Below are 27,441 nucleotides of genomic sequence, written 5' to 3'. Positions count from 1 at the left end.
TAGTCAATGGTATTATGATAGCATTGTATAGTGAAAGATGGTAGCGACACCAGTGGTGAGCATGGCATAACTTATAAACTTGTCAATCTCTATTTTGTACACCTGAAACTAATGTAATATTGTTTGTTATACTTCAATTAAAAAAAATTAGGGGGCACCTGGCTGGCTCAGACAGTGGAGTGTGCAACTCTTGATCTCAAGGTTGTAAATGAAAGCCCCCACGTTGGGTGTAAAGCTTACTTAAAAAAAAATAATAAAAAATAGAAATTATGTTTTAGATGAAAAAAAGTTGAAATCATTGAAATTTTTTGCTATTTTTTAAGGTACTTCTGTATTTTCTCTCTTAACGTGGAGCTTTGTTGAAAACTACATTGTATCCTGTGTGTGTATATTCTGGGAAGGTTAAAATTAGATTTGGACATAAACATAATCTTTTGCCACTTGGTCTTCAAAAATACCTTTCTTATGATATTACTGGTCATTTTGTGTGTGTCTGCCTTCTCTCCTTAACAACATTGTAAAGTTTTTGAAGGAATTGAAATTTTCTCTTAGTGTTTTTTTAACATCTATTTTGGGACCTGGAATAAAACCACTCTCATTCTGTGCCTTGAGCCATGGCCCAGATCAAGGGTTATATTTTTTTTTACGTGTTTAATAAATCACTGTCATTTTTATATTGCTGGGTTAGGAAGCTGTTGCTTTAGCAGGTATTTTCCTAGTCCTTCTGGCGTTGTTTTAGAAGAAAAGTGTGACCTCAGCACAATGCAAATGACCTTTTCTATAGCAATGGAATTTTACAGGTGTTCATTTTGTTCTTTGAGAATGTGTACCAGTTTTGGAGGGATTATTATTATTAATTTGTATTAAGTTTATAAATAGGTATGATTATTAAAGTATAAATAACGCTCATTGAAGGAATTTTGGAATATATATAAGGATACAAGAAAAAAGTCACCTATAGGGGCGCCTGGGTGACACAGTTGTTAAGCGTCTGCCTTCGGCTCAGGGCGTGATCCCGGCGTTATGGGATTGAGCCCCACATCAGGCTCCTCCGCTATGAGCCTGCTTCTTCCTCTCCCACTCCCCCTGCTTGTGTTCCCACTCTCGCTGGCTGTCTCTATCTCTGTCGAATAAATAAATAAAATCTTTAAAAAAAAAAAAGTCACCTATAATCCTCCTTGCCTTCTCAGAAAATGTAGTAACCTTTGAAGTTTTATCTTCCAGCTTGAACTGGCAAAACTTGAGAACCCACGGGCCAACCAGGAATTTCTGAAAAGGCTCAGTAGTTCTCATTTGCTTTACTGTAGAACTCCTTGCTTTCTTCTCTCTCTCTTTTTTCCTGATTTCAGAGAGGCTTTTCTTGATTTTCTAAAATTAATATCTGTAAGAAATGAGTTCGTTAGTTAATAGAGTTTATATATGTGAGTACCTTTCAGACGTGGCATTCTAATTTTGCAATTTTGTTCTTTTAATGCTAGTTTAACTGATGAAGAGTCCCGGAAAAATTGGGAGGAGTTTGGGAATCCAGATGGCCCTCAAGGTATGGTAAATAATAATTAAAAATTACTGGTGATGTGGTATTTATATATATGTGTGTGTGTATATATATATAATGAAAATATTAATAGATTGAAAAGAATATTTTTATTTTCTTAGTTTGTGAATAGGAAAATTATAACCTCAAGGAGTTAAATAGATATGTAAATGAGTTCTCTTTAGCTAATTTTTACTTTATTTTTCTTTCTAGCAACCAGTTTGAAAGACAGAACTTAGATTGGGTTGATGAGAAGAGTAATCACTGTAATTATTCATCATTTCCAGCTAGCAGTCGATAAAAGTTGGATGAAAACAATCTGTTTTTCTTTATTGACTTTGAACATTTTCTTGTATATTCATAGTGTTTACATTACCCAGGACATATAAAAGAATTTAGATTTATTAAGAAATTCATGTACTTTGGTCGAGTTTTTTTCTCCCCTTCTGGAAAAATCCATTAACTTTTATGTAATGGGAACACACAATATAATCTTTCTCAAAGCTTTTTTTGGGGTGGGGAGGAATTGGGACGAATTTTGGGATATAACTAAATAATAAAACTGAAAGTGGAGATTCTTTAGAAATACTCTTTCTATTTTAGCCACAAGCTTTGGAATTGCCTTGCCAGCTTGGATAGTTGACCAGAAAAACTCAATTTTGGTGAGTGCATGTAAATAAGACACATTTAATATGTTAGATATATCTTAGTGATATTAAAGAGAGGTATAACAAAATACTGCTGTGCTGTTTTTAATGTTACTGTGTATTGTGAAAACTTTTTATATAATGGAAAAAAGAATTGGTTCTCATTATTAGGTTGCTGTTTGGGCAGTATGTTCTAATTGTAGTTTTAAAACCTTAAAGTTGTGATTTCTTTTCTTTTGGCAGTTTCGGGTCAGGTCTTATCCTTGGCTTGGAGAACTATGGTTCTATATGGTATCCTAAGTAGTACTCAAAATTTAAATTATCCTTCATTTCACATTTATCCAAGCTAACATAATGTTAACATATGCTAAATTAATGCTATATATATTCCATATGGTACTTAGGGAGGCAGTAGGATATCAGACTTTTTTTTTTTTTTTTTTTAAGATTTTATGTACCTGAGAGAGAGGGAAAGGAGGGACACGGGGAGGGAGAAAGAATCGAGGCAGACTCCACACGGAGTGTGGAGCCCACGTGGGGCTCATTCCCATGACTGTGAGCTCATGACCTGAGCCAAAGCTAAGAGTTATACACTCAACCACCTGAGCACCTGAGCCACCCAGACGCCCCAGGATATCAGACTTTTAATCGGTGATAGATGCTGCAACCCTAAAACATCAGGAATCATCTTAACCTATGGTTTAGGAATAGATGTTTCCCTATTTCACATGTCTTACAAGTGGTTAGGAGCTGTCTTTGAAGCAATAAAAAAGAAAATTCATATAGTCTATAATCCCTGTTTCACATTTCTTAAAAATGATTAGGAGCTATCTTTGAAGCAGTAAAAAACAAAATTCATATAGTCTGTACTTTGTTTTGAAAATGGCTGTTTAATGTTATTTTATGGCTGACAAACATTCATTACATTCAGGGATATATGGTTTCATATATAAGAGTGTCTGTCATGCTTAGGATTACTGTGGGAAAACTGGAGAAGAGAAAGATAGTTAGCTACCTGATTTGGGATCAAGTAGTAGGAGAAAAATCTAAGACCAATAGCCGGAAATTACTTGTAAACAGAACATTATGAAGTTGCTCCTTGATAAGGAACCAGGGCTCTGTTGTTTATTTCTAAGACACTAACTACTTGCTGAGGTGTGCATCTATAAGTACCTGACTGGAAGGAAAATATCATTTATAAGGCTGTTTTGCTGGTGTAATCTGAGCAGATTAAAAGGTAATTTATTATAGTGGATAAAAGCATAAATTTTTAGAGTTGAAATGCCTGGATTCCAGTCCTGGCTCCATCGCTTAGTGGCTCTGTGACCTGGGACAAGTCATGTAACCTGTGTGTGTTGCAGGTTCTCTGTTTGCAAAAGGAAAATAGTAATGGTACCTTTCTCATAGAGTTTGAAAATTAGGATTAAATGAAATAATACATAAGTGCTTTTGATAGTGCCTCCCCCATGTAAGCCTAAAAATAAGTGTTCTTAGATGTTATAATTCACCTGTGAAAGCCATAATTATTTTCTTTTCAATTCTAGGTTTTACTTGTATATGGATTGGCATTCATGGTTATCCTTCCAGTTGTTGTAGTAAGTTCTAACTCTTTTTATTAACAGTTTTTGGGAAGGGAATTGGTGGTGTGCTTTGGAGTTTCCCTAGAAGATTGCAATTTTTATTAGAATATAACTCCATTGATCCTTGAATTTTAAGACTCTTATATTCAGCTACACTTTAAAGGTCTTCTAAAGGTGATATCATTTGAGTATGTTAGAGTATATCTCCTCCCAATACAAAAGTTACACACAACTGAAATAATACAGATGTATTTAGAATTGAGAATGTCTTCCTTTATCACCTGCCTCAAATTCACTTCTTCACTGGAGAACACCAGTGATTATCTCTCTTTCAGATGTTTTTTAAAAATATTATTTATTTTTGGTGGGGTGGGGCAGAGGGAGAGGGAGAGAAAGAATCTCAAGCAGACTCCCTGATGAGCAGGGAACCCTATGCAGGGCCAGATCCCAGGACCCTGAGATCATGACCTGATCTGAAATCAAGAGTTGGACGCTTACCAAACTGAGGCACCCAGGCACCCCTTTCAGATATTTTTCTATGGATTGTATATACATACATACTTAAAAAAAAAATGTCATCTTACTGTATATATTGTTCTGTGACTTTTTTTGCTTCCTATATTTGGGGCACAACATATAGAGCAACCTCATTTTTAAAAACTATTGCAGAATACCTCAATATGGAGATAACATAAAGTTTATGATTTTACTGTTTCTTTCGTGACTGGTGGGTTTTTTCTGGTCTTATAGTTCCTCTGAGTCCCATAGTGAGACTAATAACTAACCTGTCTTGCCTTCTTCATAGGTTTGTTGTATGAGGATTCAGCTGTATGGAATCCTGTCGAATGAAAGTAGTATCTATCAACTGTAAAATTGCTCCTGCACTTACTTATCAAATATTTATTGAATACGAACCATGTCAGGAACCAGCTTGGTGCTTTTATAGCAATGGGTTGTTTTGTTTCCGTTTTGTCTTCAGTTTCTAACTGAACCATAAATGTTTTAATCATATATTGTATGAGTAGGTTGGTGTTTAGGTGTTGGGCAGCATAAATACTTGCTAAATAATTTGGAATATCTAACAAAGCATTTGTTCTAAAGTTCAGATATTGTTACTTGTTTCATGAACATTTAGAAAATTTGACCAGAAACATATTCTGTATCAAACCTAATATTTATTGTGGTTTTGATGCTTTATTTATTGTTTAATTTTATTTGCATTTTAGGGCTCTTGGTGGTATCGCTCAATACGCTATAGTGGAGACCAGATTCTAATACGCACAACACAGATTTATACATATTTTGTTTATAAAACCCGAAATATGGATATGAAACGTAAGTAAATTTAAGTAGCTGTGATATTAGGTTATTTTCTGAGTCATTTATGTGGAGTTGATATATATTCAACTGGAGACATTTCATTTCAGTTTTATACTCTTTCATATAACTGAAGCTGGAGGAGAATGCTAACACCCTTTATCACATGTATTGTATTTCTGTTATTCCCATTTACTCAGAGATATATATACACACACACATACACACACACACACACATACACACATACGTATACATACATTTTTTTTCCCCTAGAAATTTTATGGTAAAGCTTTGTGTGTGTTAATTTTGTAATAATACTAGCTAATATTTCTTGAGTATTTGTTGTGTGCCAGGCATTGCTAGGGATTATGTATGCATTAACTCATTTAATCTTTATTTTGCTCCCATAAGTAAGCTACTGTTTTTAGCACATTTTATATATGGGGAAACTGAGCTTAAGGATACATACAGTAAGTGGTAGAATTAGGATCGAACTCAAGCAGTCTGGTTCCCAAGCCCTAAATTAGTACGTTGTACTGTATTAATCTCAATAAAATAAGTAGAGGTCTTGGATGTGTTGAAAGAAAACTGCCAGAATATTTCATTCCCAGAGTCTTATTTCAGAATTTCTTTGTGGAAAAAAAGGTTCTGTTTAAAATACTTTCTTTGATTCCATAAAGCTAACATTATAAATTTTATCCTTGGAATGTACAGTGTTGCCTTTCAGAATCACTGCTCTGCAGAACTTTTAGACACATCATAGATAAGCCCTGCTTCCCCTCCTTGGGAAAAAAAGAAAGGAAGATAGAAGTTTTAAAAAGTTTTAAATTGTGCCTCACTGTAGAGTACGTTTTTATTCCAAAACCTAAATGGAGTTTTCTGTAGTTTGGCTTTGCCAGTTTTATTAATTTTTTTTTGGTGATGAGCAAGACTACTTAGAATCATGTGACTGTGTGAATAGATCTTTTATTTTTGGAATGAGCAGATCTTTTATTTCTGAGGAATAAGTGGATGCTACTCTCCCTTTTACACACATATATCACTCTTTCTTATGTTGAATTGAAATTTTAATACAGAAACCCTTTTATGAAAGTGTTTCTTATTTATGATGTGTTTTAATCAGTGAGCTTGGTTTCTATTTTATTTCTGAGGGTGACACTTAGCCTTACACTGTTCCATTGGAAGAGCGTTGTTTAGCTGCTGGTGGGCTTGGTTTCGTATCCTTGATTACTTTATTTTGGCGTCATTTATTATATAGCTGTTTTAGGAGTAGTTGTTTCATGAAACATTTGAGGGTAGTGATGGTAGTTAGTAGCTTACACCCACTACTGTGCTTACGTGTGCCAGGCACATCTGAAGAAACTGAGGCCCATAGAGAGGTGAAGAATATTGTCCTAGGTCATTTAGTTAGGGAGTGAAACTCTAGGGTCTATGCTCTTAACCTCTGTACTGTCCTGCTTTTTGTGAATACATTGCGTGTATTTTCTACTGGAAGATGAGATTGATGACGAGAGTAATGCTAATAGTGTGTGTGGCTGTGAATCGTGTACATCGAAGAACATTCCCCATAAACCCTCCAGAGTTCCAAAATAAAAATTTCTTTCTTTTTTTTTTTTTTTTTGAAGATTTTATTTATTTATTTAACAGAGAGAGAAACAGCCAGCGAGAGAGGGAACACAGGCAGGGAGAGTGGGAGAGGAAGAAGCAGGCTCCCAGCGGAGGAGCCTGATGTGGGCTCGATCCCAGGACTCTGGGATCACGCCCTGAGCCGAAGGCAGACGCTTAACTGCTGTGCCACCCAGGTGCCCCCCCAAAATAAAAATTTCTGTAAATTACAGAGTATTTCAGTTTACTTAAGGCCCTGAGCAGTCATGAAGTGAAGAAACCTAAAACTCTTTTTAACTCCTTGTTTCTTAGCCTGTTTATGGAGCACCTTTTCCCCCACATAATAGGTATTAAGATCACATGGGATACTTAATAATTACTCTGTAGAAAGTTTCTGTAGAACACATGCTTAAGTCTAGAAGCAGATGCTATTTGAACTGATTTTAATGCATCCAATGCTTTGGGGCCCTTAATTTGATGTATATTTCTATTTACTTGTGATAGGTAATATTGTACATATTTTAAAAAGTGAAATGTTTCTTTTTTATGGGAAAATGAATGCTTGTTAGTGGAGTTCAGATGATTTTAAGCTTTGCGTGCAAGTGGAAAACTGCCTCAGTGTAGGACTAATGAAGTATGATAGGAGAGGAAATTAATAGGTGAGCAGATGTATTTATTTACCTTCATATTACTTTTGTTTTCTTAGGTCTTATTATGGTTTTGGCTGGAGCCTCTGAATTTGATCCTCAGTATAATAAAGATGCCACAAGCAGACCAACAGATAATATTCTAATACCTCAGGTTAGGCCTATCTCCCAGATTCCTTGATACAAGCATTTAGGTATTAAAGTTAATGCTTTTTTAGGTATATATTTTTTAAAAATTATTTTATTTACTCTAGCTAATCAGAGAAATTGGCAGCATTAATCTAAAGAAGAATGAGCCTCCACTTACTTGCCCATATAGCCTGAAAGCCAGAGTTCTTTTACTATCTCATCTTGCTAGAATGAAAATTCCTGAGACCCTTGAAGAAGGTATGATTCTAATATCTACAGGGTTTGGTTTTTTTTTTTTTTTTTTTAATTTTACTTATTTTAGAGAGCACATGCAAGCTGGGGGAGGGGGAAAGAATCTCAAGCAGACTCGGAGCTGAGGATGGAGCCTCGGGTGGTGCTTGATCTCACGGACCTGAGATGATGACCTGAGCCGAAACCAAGAGTTGGATGCTTAGCTGACTGAGCCACCCAGGTGCCCCTCTGCAGGGTTTTAATGGTACAAAAGCAGTGGATTTAATTAGACCTCATGGTGCAGTGTTTTGGCCCTGTTCTTTTTGCTCAAATAATTGATCAAGGACCTTTTAAAAAGAAATCTTCATACTACATAATTCACAAATATTTGAAGATCCAAAGTAAGTCACATATTTTGACAAATATTAAAATTTAGTATTTCAAGGTGAGAGAATATTCTGAGAAATGTTTATTCAGTTGCAGATTATACAGTAAATTCTAGTGACTTTTTAAAAAAGATTTTGTAAGGTTTTCAAGCTTTACAGGGGAAGAAAAAATGGATTTCACAACAAATATCTCAGTCAAGTCCACCACTACTTCCATCACCTCCAGCAGTGTTGCTGATAAAGGATTTAATCTTTATTGAAAGCTTCCCAAATTGCTTGAAGCCACCTCACTGTATGTAAAAGAAAAGCAGTGGATTGGAACAGCGCTGTTTCCAGGGATGTCATGAATTTGAGTGTCATTTCTTCTTTACTTGCATTACTTCATTTGAAGTTTTAAAAGAAAATTATTATCCCTAGGGAATAAATATTCTTTCTGAATGAAGCTCCTCCCCTTCTGTCCCTTTTTAAAGCCAATAATATAATCAAATGCCTCCAAAAACAAGGCCAGTTGGTGCTGGTAATTGGTGATAAGATAGGTTACTTGTGATGGAATGAAGGATCACTATTTAGGCATTGTTATTGGAGTTGCAAATTAACCAGTAATTCTGATTTTCCTAATGTCTGTACAGATAACCATCTCCATTTTTTATCAATTAAGAAACAGGGAACAAATATTTTTTTAGATTGAGTGCTAACCCCAATGGGATGATCTTAATATAGTTAACCATTACATGCAATAAAAATGAGTCTGTCTCCTTTCTCTTCCTCCCCCATGTCTTTCTGCGTTAACATTTATTCTCAGTCTTAATCTTTGGACTTACTCATAGTTATAGAAACTTAGGTGCACAAGAAGAAGATTCTTAAGGTTCTTAAACGTAGTAAGATTAGAATTAAGTTTAAGACTATTACAAAAAAGGGAGTTAACTTACGAAGCACGCCACCATAATATTAAAAATTTGCCTTTTAAACATCTAATCTGAACTAGGATTTTCTGACTGATTTTTGACCATGCTGCTTAGGAGAAACTGTTGTGTTCAACCTGTAAAATTCTGAGGTCATGTGAAATATTTGGGGGACAACTTGAATTTAGTATTGATAAAGATGTTTTAACTATAAAAGTGGAATCATTTGTTTCAGGTTTTCTGTTGTTTTGCAGATCAGCAATTTATGTTGAAAAAATGCCCTGCCCTGCTTCAAGAAATGGTTAATGTAATCTGCCAGCTAATAATAATGGCCCGGAGCCGTGAAGGTGAGGTGGAAATGTAATTAATGATGTTGTACTTTTTCTTGCAAGCTTCTGAGGATTATACTTCATAGTTTTAGGAGTTATGAGTACCTGCAGTAATTCTGCCTATATATGTTGAATCAGCTTTCCCACTTTTGTTCATGGTTTTCCTTACTTCTCGCCTATATTTTCCATTATGTAAAGTCTTTATCACAACTCATGTTTTTGAATTTATTGTTTTATTGTTTATTGTCACTTACTGTTTGTAAAGATTTAAGATACTTTTTCCTTCCTTTGAATATTTTTAGTGTTAGGTTATTCTGTATTTTAACAATGAGTCTGAAATAATTCTTTAAGTGATGTAATAATGACTCATCTGACATGTAGTGTTTTTCGCGTGAAGGGAAAAAAGAATGAGGGGAAAGAAGAAAGAATGAGGGAGTTTGTGGTCAGTAATGGAAAGGGAGAGACCCTTAAGAAAGGAGATAATGGTTGTAGTTTGTTGTTACAACGGCTGATGTCAGTTCTTGGCATGGTATCAGTATGTCATTGATACTGATAATTTACTGTTTTGGGAGGTGATGCAAAGAATTTTTCTGTAAAACCAGTGCTTGTTGCTGGATAATGATTGTTGCATTTCAACATGTTTGTATATTTTTGGTATCTTACAACTTTTTTTACTTATTTTAATTTTAGGTAGTTAACATACAGCATAACATTGGTTTCAGGAGATTTCAGTGATTCATCACTTACACACAACACCCAGTGCTCATCACAACAAGGGCCCTCTTTAATCCCCATCACCCATCTAGCCCATCCCCCACCCTCCTTCCTCCATCAACCCTCAGTTTGTTCTCTATCATTAAGAGTTTCTTATGGCTCCTTTCTCCTTTTTTTACTTTTCCCCCTTTCCCATATGTTCACGTTTTCTTTCTTAATTCCACATGTGAATGAGATCATGTGGTATTTATCTTTCTCTGACTTATTTCACTTGGCATAATACACTCTGGCTCTGTCCACGTCGTTGCAAATGGCAAGATTTCATGCTTTTTGATAGCTGAGTAATACTCCATTTTGTATATATACGCCACATCTTCTTTACCCATTCATCAGTTGATGGACATTTGGGCTTTCTCTGTACTTTGGCTATTGTTGATAATACTACTGTAAACATTGGGGTGCACGTATCCCTTCAAATCTGTATTTTTGTATCCTTTGGGTAAATGCGTAATAGTGCAATTACTGGGTCATAGGGTAGTTCTATTTTTAACTTTTTGAGGAACCTCCATGGTGGATCTTACAACTTTTAAAGGAAAATCAGCACTATGATCTTAAAGTTTGAGGTGTTAACGATATTCATGAGTCATGTTTTCGTGATGAATTGTATACTCCAGAACATATAAAAAGTCCAGCCTTGTTTTTTCTTTTGCTCCTGTTCTTTCTAAGAAAGGGAGTTTCGTGCTCCAACTTTGGCATCCCTAGAAAACTGCATGAAGCTTTCCCAGATGGCTGTGCAGGGCCTTCAGCAGTTTAAGTCTCCCCTTCTGCAACTCCCTCACATTGAAGAGGACAATCTTAGAAGGGTTTCTAATCATAAAAAGGTAATTCTTTGCCACTTTAAAATCAGCTTTAAACGGTTTGTCATGTTACTTAAAGGTAACACGAATGAAAAGTGTTAGTTTACTATGAATTTTTTAGATTTAGAATGTCTTGAACACTCTACAACTATCCCTAAAGTGGTTCTGTTAGCATTTTCTTGATGAGGGAGGTGTTTTATAATATTTACCTACTGTAAGGGATTTTACTACTTGGGGGTCAGTGCAATTTACTACTACTATGGGGGTCAGTGCATTTTAGCAGTTAAGACTTTGTTCTTTATATTATGTTAAGAGAAATAAATATACAAAGTAAAAATGCACTATATGCTTACCAGTCATACCATGCCTGGCTTTAAGGTTGGGCAGTGGTTTATTAGTTGAGTAGAAACAAAAAAAATTAAGTTTTCATAGCATAAGTAGATCAAATAAAGATGCTTCTAATTTAGATAATGCAATCTATAGTAAAGATTTGATAGCCTTAAGATGTGGCAAAATATGTATAAATGAAAAAACTTGAGGAAATATAAGAAAAAACATTATAATTCTGATAGGAGATTTTGAACATTACTTTGTATCCATTAGACAGAGTGGGTGGAAGATAGACATTGGATTTGATAGTATATTAAGGTAGAACTAATGTGTATTAGAGATTCACATATGAGTTCTCTGTCCTTTCAGGTAATCGTATTGTCCTTATAAATTTGTTCACATTTTTAATTGAAAACTGTGTAATCAAAAAGTGGGCATTCTACATTCCTCATGATCTAATCTCTCTCTGTGAAAGTAAATATTAATAACTAGTACCAAATGCCTGGAAATTAACACTCTCCTAAGTATCCCTTTAGCCTAGATGGATATTACTGCAATAACAGCTGTATTTAGAAAATAACAAAAATGAGAATATTGCATAGCAAAACCTTAAAGGTGCAGTTATACTTGGAGATAAATTCATACTCTTAAAGGTTTTTAACATTAAAATTGAAAATATGGGTCAGCAAACTGAGCATATCAAATGACAGTTGTTCTTGGTTGGGTCAAGATTCTATGAATATTATTGGTTTTTTTTCCTAACTTTTTTCTAAATTTAAAAAATTACCCTGTATTAACTTTGTAATTTAAAAAAATCCTAAATTTGAATTTCTTTGGATAAAAGGCCATGAAATGCTATAAAGTTGTATTTTTTGCTTTGAAATGTGTATGCAGATCTTCCTCAGCTTACAGTGGGGTTACATCCTCATAAAGCCATCGATCGTAAGTTGAAAATATCCTAAGTCGAAAATGCATTTAATACACCTAGCCTACCAAACATCATAGCTTAGCCTAGCCTACCTTAAACATGCGCAAAACACTTACATTAACCTACAGTTGGGCAAAATCATCTAACACAGAGCCTGTTTTATAATAAAGTGTTGAATATCTGTCTCGTAATTTATTGAATACTGTACTGAAAGTGAAAAACAGAATGGTTGTATGGGTACAGGATGGTTGTAAGTGTATGGATTGTTTACTCTTGTGATTGTGTGGCTGACTGGGGGCTACAGGTCGCTGCTGCTCCCCAGCATAATGATAGTATTGTATCAAATATCATTAGTCCTGGAAAAGATGAAAATTCAGAGTATGGTTTCTACTGAATGCATTGCTTTTGTAGCATTGTAAAGTTGAAAAATTGTAAGTAGAACCATTGTTAATTTGGGACCCAGTATAATCTTAGCATTTTTCTAAAAGTTATTGGATTTTGTTTTAGTGAAACATGCTAATTTTCTTTTTGTGAAAAATTCTGTGACTTTGGGATTTATTTTCTTTCTCTCTGTCTCTCTTTTTTAAAATTCAGTACAAAATTAAGACTATTCAGGATTTGGTGAGTTTAAAAGAATCAGATCGTCACAATCTACTGCACTTTCTTGAAGATGAAAAATATGAAGAGGTTATGGCTGTTCTTGGGAGTTTCCCATATGTGACTATGGATATAAAATCACAGGGTAAGTGGGAGGTTTCCCTGTTGAACATTTTTTCCCTTTTGATAGATTGGCTTTTATTTATATGGCCTAACGTTCTCAAAACATTTGATATCATAATGTGTAATTAGACTTTGCAGAACTGTGGTTTTCCTGTCAGATTGGCTGTGATAGAATATGATATATGCTCAATAGTTTTGAAAACACTTACAGAATCCCACAGAATCTTACTTTTATTATCCTCAGAATGGGATTGAGCTTGAAGACTCTGTTCTGTAGTTCAAGTTTTAGGAATATCTTAACTTTTCAAAGAATGAAAGATTTTCAGATGCACTGAAAGATACTTGACGTGTATATTGTTAGTGTAAAGCCCAATCTACTTTAGTAAGCCTTGGAAATTACCATGTTCTATGCCACATTTCATGTGTTTTTCTCAACCTGTCTCTATCTTTATGTTTGCTAGGGTGAAAACATGGGTTTTTCTACCTGTGACAGTTGTCCTGTGAATGCCCATTTTAATAGCTAAATAGTAGTGTTTTATAGTGGTGACAGAATTAGAGATTATCTGCTCCATTCCTTCATTGTGACATTATTCTGAGTTTGACATTTACTAAGTTCCTGTTGTGAGAACATTCTTGTGGGACCAAGAATACAAGGATGTGTTAGGAAAATAGTATCTGTCTTTAAAGAGTTTAGAGCCTAGTTGAGGAAATAGGACATAAACATAGGATTAAAAACAACGTAAGGCAAGTGTTAAGTGAATGACACAGACATTGTGCCATTCATTCATTCAACAATTATTGAGCACCACTCATTTTTGGGGGTGTTGAGGAAGCAGTGGTAAGACAAAGCTTCTGCCTTATTTGAGTTTGCATTCTAATGGAATTTAAAAGAGATAAATGGCTCTCAAAGACTGAGGTGTTATGAGAGGTGAGGTAAACTGCAGTCTGGTTTCAATTTTGCTGGAGTGTGGGATACATGTAATGAAAACTGGGACTGCTTTGTTGGGGAGTTTGGATTTCCCTGTGATCTTACAGGGAAACTTCATCATGTATTTCATTCCATAGCATCTTGTATAGACAATTTATTGTATTTTCACAATGCTATCCAAATGTGTAATATGAGTCATACAGTTAATGGGGGGAGAGAAGAATTTTAGAAGCAGGAAAGGGGCATCTGCATGATCCAGTGTTAGAGATGGTGGATCTCTTTCCCACATTGCTTAGGGGCTTCGTAGAATCTCCTAGAGGCTTTTTCTCCACTTGAAAGCCTGAAATGGCAGGTAGATATTGTTATAGCTGTTAATTCACATGCAGTGCTTATGCACATACAGCTGTGCAGCGTTGACGAATGTGTAGCCCAGATGAGATAATGGAGACTTCCAGATTGAAGAAAGGATATTGTTATCTTTCTTTTTAAATAATTATTACTTTTTCTTTCCTAGAGCATGAAGTGGGAGGCGGGGGTGGGGGAGGCGGGGAGGGGCAGAGGGAGAGAGAATCTTAAGCAGGCTCCATACTTACTTAGCGTGGAGCCTGATGTGTGGCTTGATCTCCATACCCTGAGATTGTGACCTGAGCCGAGATCAAGAGTCGGATGCTTAACTGACTGAGCCACCCAGGTGCCCCAGAATATTGTATCCTTACTGACGCCCAACTGTTGCACCTCACAGCCAGTAATGGAGGAGAAAGGAGTTATAGTTTGTTGGAGGCTGTTCTTTTCCAGCTGGTGGTATGTTAATGTACTCCAGACCAGAGTATGCGAATCTAAATCTGTGTAAAATAAACATAGCAAACTTAGAAAAATCTGTAGGCAGAAAACTCTTACAGATAAAATTTGTAGGAAAAAATAAATTTGAATAAGATATGTTTGATAAGTTATAGTAATTTTATTTATTAACTTTAACATTAATGTTTATTTTAATGTTTATTAATTTTAATGTTTATTTTATTAGCTTTTGGCAATATGTGTAGCAAATACGGTTGTAAAAAAAACAATTGCAAAAACTTTTTAAGGTGCTTTTTACTATAAACAAGACTTTGAGGTTCTTACTTTAAAAAATAAATTTAATGTGACTTGGAATACTAGTTCTAATTATTTCATTTCTGACAGGCAGACCGACTTTGATCATGTAGGTAAAATCTTATGAATACAAGGCTTGCACGATTTAATAGAGTGACAGATCTTTATATCACTATGAAAGAAAGCTGTGCTACAGTACCCCTCACATTATACTTTGTTTTAAAAGACCAGGGTTTGAAACTTGGCAATGCCAATATAACCATTATGGGACCTCAGGCATTTTACTTTGTTTTGAACCTCACTTCTTTAAAGTGGAAATAATCTCCAGAGAGCTATTTTAAAGATTAAATGAGTGCATTGTTGAAGGCATCTAGTGGAGTGTTCTACATAGGTAGACAGTCAAAATATTTTTTATTAAGTTTAAAATATATTTGAAATACTGAAGTGCCAAATTGAATTTTATTTTTTTACTCTGATTTTTTACTCTCATCTTGTAGTATTGGATGATGAAGATAGCAACAACATCACAGTAGGATCCCTAGTTACAGTGTTGGTTAAGTTGACAAGGCAAACAATGGCAGTAAGTAATCTCTCTTTATTTTTATGCTTTACGAGTTATGTGTTAAAAAAAAGTTATGTGTTCAGGGGTGAAGGGGAAAAGGAGGTGCAGACTTCTGATTATGGAATAAGTCATGGGATTCAAAATATAGCACAGGGAATATAGTTAAGGTCATTCTAATAGTGTTGTATGGTTACATAGCATAACATACAGAGTTGTTGAATCACTATGTTGTACACCTGAAACTAATGTAGCATTGTGTGTCAACTATACCCCAGTGAAAAGGGAAAAAAAAGTTATGTGTTAAAGTTCTTATATTTATTTTCATACAAAGAACCCTTGGAAAACAGATTAATTCCTCATGTGATGATTTGTTAATTCCCTGTAAAATATTATAATAAGGTAATGTGAGTATAGTATTGAAACTCCAAAGTACTATACAAAGATTAATTATTGATTATTGTTGCAAATTTCATTACCTATTCCTTCTTGGTCAATTCTGAATTTACTCTTAATTTTTTAAATTATAGTGAAAAAATATATTTTTTTCTAATTATATGAAAAATTCATGCTGTCTGGGGAAAAACTTCAAGCGATGCAGGAAAGTATGGGAAGAGATTAAAGTCACCTAAAGTCCTGCCACTCTGAGATTATTGATTTTGAAGCTTGTCACTTTAGATACCCTAATGCATGAAAACCTGTGGGTTAAATGATGTTTTTTCACTATAATGGATTCCTTCTCTCACCCACCTCCCTCAGGAAACCCTTTGTCAGTCCCAGACGACCAGAATTTAGTCTTGTGTATACCCTTTCCTATCTTCCTCCATGCTCATATTTACTGCCTGGGCCTTTACATTGTATGTATGTATATATACCCTGGTAACTTTTCTCATTCCCTTTCGTAAAATTCAATCACATTGTATGTGTTTCCTGTATATCTTGTTTTTCTTAGTTTCTATTACATATTTGTATTACCTCCCAAGTCAACTATTATATTACCTCCCAAGTTAGAACTATAGTTGTAACTGGTTTTTAATCGACGGTGCTATTTTTTTATTTTATTTTTTAAAGATTTTATTTATTTATTTGACAGAGAGAGAGATAGCCAGTGAGAGAGGGAACACAGGCAGGGGGAGTGGGAGACGAAGAAGCAGGCTCATAGCGGAGGAGCCTGATGCGGGGCTCGAGCCAAAGGCAGACACTTAATGACTGAGCCACCTAGACGCCCCTGACGGTGCTTTTTTTTTTTTTTTTTTTTTTTTTTTTTAGATTTTATTTATTTATTTGACAGAGAGAGAGAGCCAGCGAGAGAGGGAACACAAGCAGGGGGAGTGGGAGAGGAAGATGCAGGCTCCTAGCAGAGAAGCCTGATGTGGGGCTCGATCCCAGAACGCTGGGATCATGCCCTGAGCCGAAGGCAGACGCTTAACGACGGCGCCCCCCAGGCACCCCCCTGACGGTGCTGTTTTTAACTCCACATATTCAACTAGTGGAAGATTTTAGCCTGTTTTACTCTGGGGCCTGGGAATACTTGCAGGAAACATACTCTGCATTTAAACCCCATCTCTAAAACCTCTGGATGTTGATTTTATGGTAGCAAGTGGTAAGGAAGCATTTGTGTCATGGACTGTGGAGGAGAAGTGCCCCCCCCCCCACCCCGGGAGAAGAGGAAGCTTCAAAGTCGGTGGCTAGGATTGGGCATAGAATCCAAATTTATATTACCTACATGCTTTGGAATTCCCAGCCTGAAAAATGAGTAAAAATTGGCCTTGGGCTATTGACACTTCTGGGATAGTTGGTAGGAAAAAAAAATAATTGCCCAGGAGGAAGGGAAAGAATTAAGTATCCTATCTTCAAGTACTTGTATGAACTGAACCTCAGAGTAATTAGTGTTAGAACCCAGCTAATAAATGAAGTGAAGCAGAGATGGTGGAATTAGACTAGGGACTCGCAAACTTCTTCTGTAAAGGTCCAATTAGTAAATGTTTTAGGTTTTATGGACCACATGGTTTCTGTAGCAACTACTGAATTCACAAATGGGCATAGTTGAGTTCCAGTAAAACTTTATTTGAAAACCAGGTAATGGGTCATAGTTTGTGGACCCCTGAATTAGGCTAACAGTTTAAAGCGTAAGTTATCATTGTTTTTACTTGTTGGCTTTAGTAATTCCAGGGAGTTTATTAAACCCCACATCACTTATTATATTCTAGTATAGGTTCTCACTGAAATCTTACTGGAATTTAAATCCTAAATTTATGCCTTCTATTCTGATCCTAAGTGGATTATATGGTCCACTTATGGACCTTATGGATTATATGTCTTTAGATTATATGGATTCTCTCACTGTTCCACACCTTAGGTCTTTTACTTATTTATATATGTAATTAATTTAAAAAATTTAAGAAATGTGTTTTTCTTAAGTAAACTCTACCCCCAATATGGGGTTTGAACTCACAACCCTGAGATCAGGAGTCTCACACTCTACCGACTGAGCCAGCCAGGCGCCCTTCCACAGTTAACTTTAAGCTATGAAATATTCCTGACCTTATAATGAGTTTATATATCTTAAGTCAGTGCATTTGTAAATTTAAGTAGACTGTACTTTTCAAAATATATTCAAGACAGATGTGCGATACTTCAGGAGGTAACTTCTGAAGTGTCATTTAGTAATTGCTGAATTTGCACACATCGTTTAGTAATTGCGAAAAGTCTCCTGTTCTCCCTCCCCCCACCAATTGTCACCAGTTAAAAAACTTATTGGTCATCTATTTTGAAAGATTGCTTTATCTGAAAGATAAATATTGATAAGTCTATCAAGCTATATTTATATTTTTCTTCTCTCTGCCTCTAGGAAGTATTTGAAAAGGAGCAGTCTATCTGTGCTGCAGAGGAACAGCCCGCAGAAGATGGGGTAAAACTTTGTTTTTCTTACCTATCTTTCCTGGTGAAGGAAGTGTTTTGTTCAGTTCTCTGATTGATTTATATTGTTGTGGGAGAGTAATTCAGTTTGTGAAAACATTTAGTTAGCCATTTTCATCTAAAAATTACTCTGACTCCCAATGACACTATTGCTATAACTTCTGAGTGTGTATGTGTGTTTTGATTTATAGCAGGGTGATACTAATAAGAACAGGACAAAAGGAGGATGGCAGCAGAAGAGCAAAGGACCCAAGAAAACTGCTAAATCAAAAAAAAAGAAACCTTTAAAAAAAAAACCTACACCTGTGCCCTTACCACAGTCAAAGCAACAGAAACAAAAGCAGGCAAATGGAATTGTTGGGAGTGTAAGTTTATTACTGTTATTATCATTCTTTATTGAGTTATAACATACACTAAAATGTTCAAATCCTATGTGTATAGCTCCTGAAATTTTACATATGTATGTACGTATGATGGCCAGATTAAGATGGAAAACTTTAGCACCCCAGAAAGCTCACTTGTGTCCCTTCTCAGTCAGTGACCCCTCCATCTACCTCCATACCCTCCAGTTCTGGCTGTTATTACCAGAGATTCGTTTTGCTTATTCTTACAAGACTTCATGTAAGCAGGAACTTGTTTGTGTGCTTTTACTCAGCATTATGTCCATGACACTCCTCCGTGTTGTGTGTAGCAGGTGTCTGTTCTTTGTGTGTGTGTGATACTCCATCTAATGAGTACACTACAGTTTGTCTGTTCTGTGGTTGGTGGACATTTGGGGTGTTTCTGGGTTTGCCTGTTATTGAATAAAAATGCTGTGCTTATTCATGTACATGTCATTTTGTGGACATTTCATTATTCTTGGGTATGTACCTACCTAGCAGTGGAATTGTGGGTCATAAAATAAGTGTATGGTTAGCTCATTGAAAGAGCCTGTTTTCCAAAGTTGTACTATTCTGTGTTCCTACTAGCAAAATATGAGTTCAGTTGTTCCACATCCTCACTAATGCTTGCTTTTACCATTCTTTTTTATTTTAACCACTATGCTGGATCTGTAGTGATATCCCTGTGTGTGGTTTTTATTTACCTGGCAACTAATGATAGTGAGCATCTTTTCATACTTACCAGCCATTTGAATATCCTCTTTCCCTGTTGGGTTGTCTTATAGATTTGTAGGATTCCTTTATATATTCTGGATATGAGTCGCTTTAGACTCTCTTAATGGAAGCTTTTTGATGGTAATTTTAAGGAAGTCTTTCATTAATTATGATTAGTGCTTTTGAGTCCTGTTGACATTTCTGCTTATCGAAAATTTTAAGATTTTATTTATTTGAGAGAGAGAGAGCGAGAGAGCACAAGCAAGGGGGAGTGGGAGAGGGAGAAGCAAGCAAACTCCCTGCTGAGCAGGGAGCCCGACATGGGGCTCCATCCCAGGACCTGGGATCATGACCTGAGCCGAAGGCAGACACTTAATCGACTGGGCCACTCAGGTGCTCCACAATATTGAGTCTTTTTATTCATAATGATGGTTTATCTTTATTAATTTGGATCTTCCTTAATTTTTTCTCAGCAGTGTTTTGTAATTCCCAGTGACAAAGGTATGGCACATCTTTCATTAGATTTATCCTTTTGTGTTTGATACTTTCTGGTGCTGTTGCATATAACATTAAAAAAAAATCCATTCATCAGTGTTTATTGCTGGTGCATAGAGATACAGTTGTCTTCTAAATATTGACCTTGTATCAAGGAGTCTTAAACTGACAATATGGATATACCTTGTTTTATTGCACTTCAGTTTCTTACACCTGGCAGATACTGTATCTTTTACAAATTGAAGGTTCCTGGCAACCCTGTGTTGAGCAAATCACCATTTTTCCAGCAGCATTTGCTCACTTTGTGTTTCTGTGACATTTTGGTAATTCCCTCAATATTTTAAACTTTGTATTATTGTATTCGCTATGGTGATCTCTGATCAGAGATTACAACTTGCTGAAAGTGCATTTGATGGTTAGCATTTTTTAGCAATGAAGTATTTTTTTATTTTTATTTTTTTTGGTTTTTGTTTTTTTTCATTCTAAAATGATTTTTTTTTTTTATTTTAAAAAGAGAAACTGATACAAGGTTAGCAATTTATTCTGCAGATGAGTAAACTGAGGCACAGAATCATGGAGGAACTCGCTCGGTCAGGGTGACTCAGGCAGTTACTGAGAGAAGTAACCAGTCCTCCGGTTAAAGCTCAGCCCTCTTTCCACTGAGCCATGCTATGAAGTATTTTTTTAATTAAGTTGTGCACATTTTTATAGACAGAATACTGTTTGCATGCTTAGCATACTACAGTATGGTGTAAACATTTATATGTAGTGAGGAAACAAAAAAAGTCATTTGACTTTATTGTGACAATCTCTTTACTGCAGTGGTCTGGAACTGAACCTGCAATATCTCCCTGGTATGCCTGTAATTCTGACCATTTGTAGGTACTTTTTAAAAGATTTTCTGTGTACACAATCTGCCTTCTGGGAATAAAGACGGTTTTACTTTTTTCCTTTTAATCTTTTTTGCTTTTTCTTCCTTGTTGTCTTACTGTATTGGCTGAAACTTTCAGTGTAATGTTGGTTGGAGTGAGGACGGTGGTCACCCTTGTCTTATCTCCAGGAGGAAGGGAACAAACTATTAAGTGTGATGTTAGCTATAGGGTTTTTGTAGATATTCTATATCAGGTTTGCTGAGAATTTTTATCATGAGCAATACTGAATTTTATTAAATGCCATTTTTCCATTTGTTGAGGTGATGGTGTGATTTTTCTTCTTTTTGTAATGTAGTGAATTATGTTGAAGCATTAAAAAATTTTTTTTAACTGTCCTTGCATTCCTGGGACAAATTCATTTCATCATAACATATTATCCTTTTTCATATTTATCTGGATTTGATAATATTTGTTTAGGATTCCTACATCCATTCTTATGAGAGAATATTGTTTTGTCATTCTTTCTTGTAATACCCTTGCCAGGTTTTGTATCAGGTTTATGCTGGCATCATTAAACAAGTTAGGAAGTATTCTTTTTTTCTTTTTCCTGGAAGAGTTTGTATAAGATTGGGTTTGTTTCTTATTTGGAAGAACTACCTAGAGAAGCCATCTGGGCTTGGAGTTTTTAAAAAGGGCTTAGTTTTAGAGTCCATTTCTTTAACAAATTCTATTTTCCTTGTATCAGTTTTAGTAAATTACATTTTTCAAGAAATTTGTCCATTTCTTCTAAGTTAACAAGTTTATTGACAAAGTTATTCATAATATTCTCTATTTATAATTTCTTTTGGATCTGTAGTAATGTCTCTTTTATTCCTAATACTGGTAATTTGTGTTCTCTTTTTCCTTTGATCAGTCTTGCCTAATAAAAGTCTTGTCTCAGTTTTACTAATTTTTTCAAAGAAACAACTTTTGGTTTTGTTTAGGTTTCTCTTTGTATATCTGCCTTCTCTTTAATTGATTTCAGGTCTGCATTATTTAAGGTTTTTTTTATATTTAATTTGCTGTTCTTTTTCTCGCTTCTTGAAATGGATTAGTAAATATTTTGTTTGGGATGTTGGCTTTCGTTACTACATTATACTCTATCAGCTATAGAAGATAATATTAAATTCTTAAAGCAGTACTTTTCTATGAACGGTCCATTACCCCATCTCAAATAAAATAGATTGTAGAAGTGGGGTGCCTAGGTGGCTCAGTTGGTTGGGTATCCGACTCTTGTTTCGGCTCAGGTTGTGATCTCAGGGTCATGAGATCATTCAACAGGGAGTTGGCTTGAGATTCTCTCTCCCTCTGCCTCCCTCCCCACCCCCTGGCTCATGCCACATGTGTGCGCGCGCGCTCTCTTCAAATAAGTAAATAAATCTTTAATAAAAAAATATATTTTTTTTTTATTAAACCCTGCCACTGCTTTGTATAATTGGTGTTTTGAAAGGTGAGCCATGTTACCATTGTGGTAGTGTACTTTACAAATAAAAATAAAATATTTTTTTATTTTACAAACATGAAAAATAAATAAAATAACTAACACTAGACAAATAAGCCAAATGTTAAAGTCTTTAGTCTGACTACCACGTATTTATAAATACTTGTGTTTATAATTCTCTAAAATTCTGTACGAATAGTGAAATTATAATCGAGCTAATTTAATTATAATGACAATAAGTTAGCTTCAGGGACTCAGAATTCACTGAGATATTCAGAACTTCTGTGGTTTTCTTTTTTGTTTTAGGAAGCTGCGGTAAAGGAAGACGAAGAAGAAGTTTCTGACAAAGGCAGTGATTCTGAAGAAGAAGAAACCAATAGAGAATCCCAAAGTGAAAAAGATGATGGTAGCGACAGAGACTCTGACAGAGAGCAAGACGAGAAACAAAGCAAAGATGATGAAGCAGTAAGACTTATAGGTTTAAGTAATTTGAATTATATACCTCTGATAGTTTTGGTTTTTGTTGTTTTTCGTTTGTTTACTTGTTTGTGTGCTTGTCTTAATAATACCAGTATATTTTATAATGTTCTATTATTTTGTAAGAATATGTTTGTGGGGTGGTGGTCAGAATTATAAAGAAAAATAGTTTCTAACAAGGAGTGGACCTCCTAATTTTCTTAACTCTGAAATTGCTGTTAGTATAGGATGTGGATCTGAGGTGAAGTCAGTTTGGTGTCTTACAGTAATTTTCAGCATTGGAGTTGAGTCTGCAAATGAATTAGGAAAGGTGGGTTATGGTTTAAGCCGTTACTGTAAGAGTCTTTCAAAAGTTCCAGGTAGTTTTTAGAGTAAAGAAACATTACCGTGAACTCTAATGTCAAGAGGTTGGTTAAGGAGAAGACTAACATTTACAGAATGCCACCTTGTTTCAAGAGGTATTATAAGACATTATGGAAAGGAGGAGTCTCTGAGGAACTTATTAAGATTGTGAGGGTAGAGAGAATAGAAAAAAATCTCATGGTGTGGCATTAAGTTGCACCTGATTTATGGATGGGCTATAGAAAAGAGGGTTTGGTGGACAAATAATGGGTCCTTAGAGTCTTACTGCAAATGAACTGTAAACTGATCAACCATTCCTTTATGTTTGTGTTGTTCTGTTTTTTTCTGACTGGGGCATCGACCTAAAAGTTACCATTGTGGCTTAGGAGAGAAAAGAGGATTCCCTAAATAGCCTGTGAGGCACAGGTAGAGGCCAAAAAGAGGATAAAAAATAAAGGGCAAAGGATAAAAGTATAAGGAATTGCAGGCATACCTTGGCGATATTACAGGCTTAGTTCCAGACCACCACAATGAAACTAACATCGCGGTAAAGTGAATCAATTAATTTTTTGTTTCCTAGTGGATTATAAAAGTTACGTTTACACTATATTGTAGTCTGGTCTATAACATATGCAATAGCATCGTCTCAAACAATATACATGCCTTAATTAAAACATTCTTTATTGCTAAAAAATGCTAACCATCATCTGAGCTTTCAGCGAGTTGTAACCTTTTTGCTGGCGGAAGCTCTTGCCTAAGTGTTGATGGCTGTTAACTCTTCAGAGTGGTGGTTGCTGAAGGTTGGGGTGGCTGGGGCGGTTTTTTAAATAAGATGACAAAGTTTGCTGCATTGACTGTTCCTTTCACAAATGATTTCTCTGTAGTATGAGATGCTGTTTGATAGCATTTCAACCACAGAACTTCTTTCAGAAGTGGAGTCAGACCTCTCAAACCCTGCCACTGCTTTGTCAACTAAGTTTTTGTAATATTTTAAATCCTTTGTTGTCAGTTCAGCAGTCTTGACAGCATCTTCACCAGTAGATTCCATCTCAGGAAACCACTTTCTTTGCTCATCCGTCAGAAGCAGCTCCTCATCTGCTCACGTTTCTCATGAGATTGCAGCGGGTCAGTGCCATCTGCAGGCGCCAGCTCTAATTCTAGATCTCTTGCTATTTCTGCCGCTTCTGTAGTTACCTCCCCCACTGGAGTCTTGAACTCCTCCGAGTAATCCGTGAGGGTTGGAATCAGCTTCTTCCAAACTCCTGTGAATACTGATATTTTGACCTCTTCCCATGAAACATAAATGTTCTTAATGGCATGTTAAAGGGCGAATCAGAAAATTTTCAATATACTTTGCCCAGATCCACCAGAGGAGTCACTCACTATCTGTGGCAGCTATCACCTTAAAAAAATGTATTTCTAAACTAGTAAGACTTGAAAGTGATAATTATGCCTTGATCCATTTGCTGCAGAGTGGATGTTGTGTTAGCAGGCATGAAAACAACATCAGTCTTACTGTGCATCTCCATCAGAGCTCTTGGGTGACCAGGTGCATTGTCAATGAGCAGTAATATTTGGAAAGGAAATTTTTTTTGAGTAGTTGGTCTCAACAGTGGGCTTAAAATATTCAGTAAACCATGACTTGTAAACAGATGCGCTGTCATTCAGGCTTTGTTGTTCCATTTAGAGAGCACATGCAGAGTGGATTTAGCATAATTCTTAAGGGCCCTAGGATTTTCAGAATGGTTGGTGAGTAGTGGCTTCAAATGAACATCACCAGCTGCATTAGCTCCTAACAGGAGAGTCAGCCTGTCTTTTGAAGCCAGGCATTGACTTCTCGCTAGCTATAAAAGTCCTAGACGGCATCTTCTTCCAGTGGAAGGCTGTTTTTTGTCAGTACTGCAAATCTGTTACTTAGTGTAGCCACCATCATTAATTCTCCTAGCTGGATCTTGTGGCTAACTTGCTGTAGCTTCTACCCCAGCACCTGCTGCTTCACCTTGCACTTTCCTGGTATGGAGACGGCTTCTTTCCCTAAACCTCACGAACCAGTATTTGCTAGCTTCAGATTTTCTTCTGCAGCTTCCTCACCTCTCTTAGCCTTGATAGAATTGAAGAGGCAGGTCCTTGCTCTGGATTAAGATTTGGCTTAAAGAAATATTGTGGCTGGTTTTTATCTTCTGTCCAGACCACTAAAACTTTCTTTGTATGTGCAGTAGGCCTGTTTTGCTTTCTTACCACTTGTTTGTTCACTGGAGTAGCGCTTTTAATTTCCTTCAGGAATTTTTCCTGTGCATTCACAACTTGGCTAACTATTTGGCACAAGAGGCCTAGCTTTCAGCCTATCTCAGCTTTCAACTTGTCTTCTTCACTAAGCTGAATGATTTCTAGCTTTCGATTTAAAGTGAGAGACGTGCGGCTCTGCCTTTTCATTTGAACACTTAGAGGCCATTGTAGGGTTATTAATTGGCCTCATTTCAATATTGTTGTATTTCAGCGAGGCCCAAGGAGAGGGGGAGAGATGGGGGAACAACCGGTTGGTGGTGCAGTCAGAACACATACATTTATTAAGTTTGCCATCTTATGTGAACATGGTTCGTGTGTCCCAAAACAATTATTGTAGTACATCAAAGATCAGTGATGACAGATTACCATAATAAATATAATAAAAAGTTTAAAATATTGTAAGAATTACCAAAATGCAACACAGAGACTCAAAGTGAGCAAATAAATTGCTGTTGGAGAAATGGCAACAATAGACTTGCTCAACACAGCGTTGTGGTTTTTGTGAAAACCGCAATATTTGTGAAGCATGGATGTGCAAAGTGCAATTAAATGAGGTATGCCTGTAATGTACCTGCCCTTGGGAGTGGTGGGGAAAAACAAGGATGATTTTTTAGCAGTTGCTGGCCCTTGACTGTTTTTGTACTTTAGGTATTAAATTGATTGCCAAGAAACTAAAGCCCATTAAGGAAATTATTTCCCCAGGCATGCGTTGAGAAAGAGTTGACATATTCCTTTCTGAGTATAGTATTAGGATTAGTAGAGGTGACAGACTAGTTTCTTTAGATATCAAAAATACATTCATTCATTTGTCAAATAATTATACAAACAGTTATTCATTATCTGTCACACTACAAGGACTGTGTTAGAGGAGAGGAATGCAAGCCAAATGTAAAACAGTTTCTGCCCTTGAATGATAGGCTAGTGGGGAAGGCAGACTTGTAAATAAACATTAAAGTACAAAAGAGATTATGCACATTTTGTGCAAGGTACGGTGATAGCACAGAGGAGGGAGTGATCAACTCAGTTGAGGGAAATTTCTGGTATTCAGGAGCTCATGGTTTAGGCTTTAGCAGCTCCCAAAGGAATAATAGTAGGAATTTGCCAGGCTAGAGAAAGAGAAAACAAAAATCCAAACATGGATTAGAAGGAGTGAAATAGCTTGGTGAATTTAGAGAAGTCAAGGTGGTTTGAAGTGACAAGAATAGAAAGTTCAGAGATAGGCAGTGACAGGAGGCTGGAGAGATTGGCCCAGGTCAGATCATGACTGTGTAGTTCCTGCTAAAGGACTTAGATTTGATTTATGAAATGATGCGTTGTAACAGTTTTGAGCAGGGAAGTGATCACGTTTGTGGGACTGAACTCTGCCATAGTTAGCATTGTCAGGAATAATAGCTGGAAGAAGATGGAACAGTGAGAACAATTGAAAACATACTTGATTTCAAGTGTTTGATTTTTACTTTGCTAGGAGTGGCAAGAATTACAACAAAGTATACAGCGAAAGGAGAGAGCTCTCCTGGAAACCAAATCAAAGATAACACATCCTGTTTATAGTCTTTACTTTCCTGAGGTGAGTTATTCATGGCTCAGTGTTTTCCTTACTCCATTTACTTTCTCTTCAAGTATTTTTCAGTTGCCTTTTATCCCTCTATGGTGTATACTGGCTCAAATGTGCTAAAGATGGTCTATTTTTGATAGGCAACATTTTGAAGGATACATTTCAGTATGAATTAGATTTAGTGAATGTGTCATTTAATGGGAAGGTTGTTAACTTTTTAAGGATTTCTTTGGTTTCCTGGGCTTCTGTCTTTTCTGTGCCTGGATGACTGAAGGTTGTGCTGAATGATGATTTCTCTTTAGCAGTTCAGGCAGTCCTTCAGACAAATGCATATTTTGTCCTCGCCTGAGTGGCTCAGTCGTTGGGTGTCTACCTTCGGCTCGGGTCATGATCCCGGGGTCCTGGGATCAAGTACCGTGTTGGGCTCCTTGCTCAGCAGGGAGCCTGCTTCTCCCTCTGCCTGCTGCTCCCCCTGCTTGTGCG

At 36.1% G+C, this 27,441-nt stretch overlaps 1 protein-coding gene across 2 annotated transcripts in view; it reads left to right on the top strand.

The window, feature by feature from the left end:
* Positions 1–27,441, top strand: part of SEC63 (SEC63 protein translocation regulator) — a 70,199-nt gene that overhangs the window by 28,144 nt on the left and 14,614 nt on the right. Inside the window, exons 5-18 of one of the 2 annotated variants that reach the window (XM_045806947.2) lie at positions 1,479–1,540; positions 2,138–2,196; positions 3,726–3,776; positions 4,988–5,096; positions 7,393–7,487; positions 7,588–7,720; positions 9,236–9,328; positions 10,751–10,905; positions 12,734–12,881; positions 15,377–15,459; positions 18,290–18,349; positions 18,549–18,722; positions 22,605–22,763; positions 26,869–26,970. In XM_045806947.2, the coding sequence (XP_045662903.1) occupies positions 1,479–1,540; positions 2,138–2,196; positions 3,726–3,776; positions 4,988–5,096; positions 7,393–7,487; positions 7,588–7,720; positions 9,236–9,328; positions 10,751–10,905; positions 12,734–12,881; positions 15,377–15,459; positions 18,290–18,349; positions 18,549–18,722; positions 22,605–22,763; positions 26,869–26,970 (1,483 nt within the window). The remainder of the gene's footprint in view (positions 1–1,478; positions 1,541–2,137; positions 2,197–3,725; positions 3,777–4,987; positions 5,097–7,392; positions 7,488–7,587; positions 7,721–9,235; positions 9,329–10,750; positions 10,906–12,733; positions 12,882–15,376; positions 15,460–18,289; positions 18,350–18,548; positions 18,723–22,604; positions 22,764–26,868; positions 26,971–27,441) is intronic. The other variant, XM_087865362.1, reaches the window with a different exon arrangement.

The sequence above is a fragment of the Ursus americanus genome, chromosome 11 (assembly GCF_024610735.1).
Source record: "Ursus americanus isolate L20-20 chromosome 11, mUrsAme1.1.p, whole genome shotgun sequence".
NCBI lineage: Eukaryota > Metazoa > Chordata > Mammalia > Carnivora > Ursidae > Ursus > Ursus americanus.
This window is presented reverse-complemented; position numbering and strand designations above follow the sequence as displayed.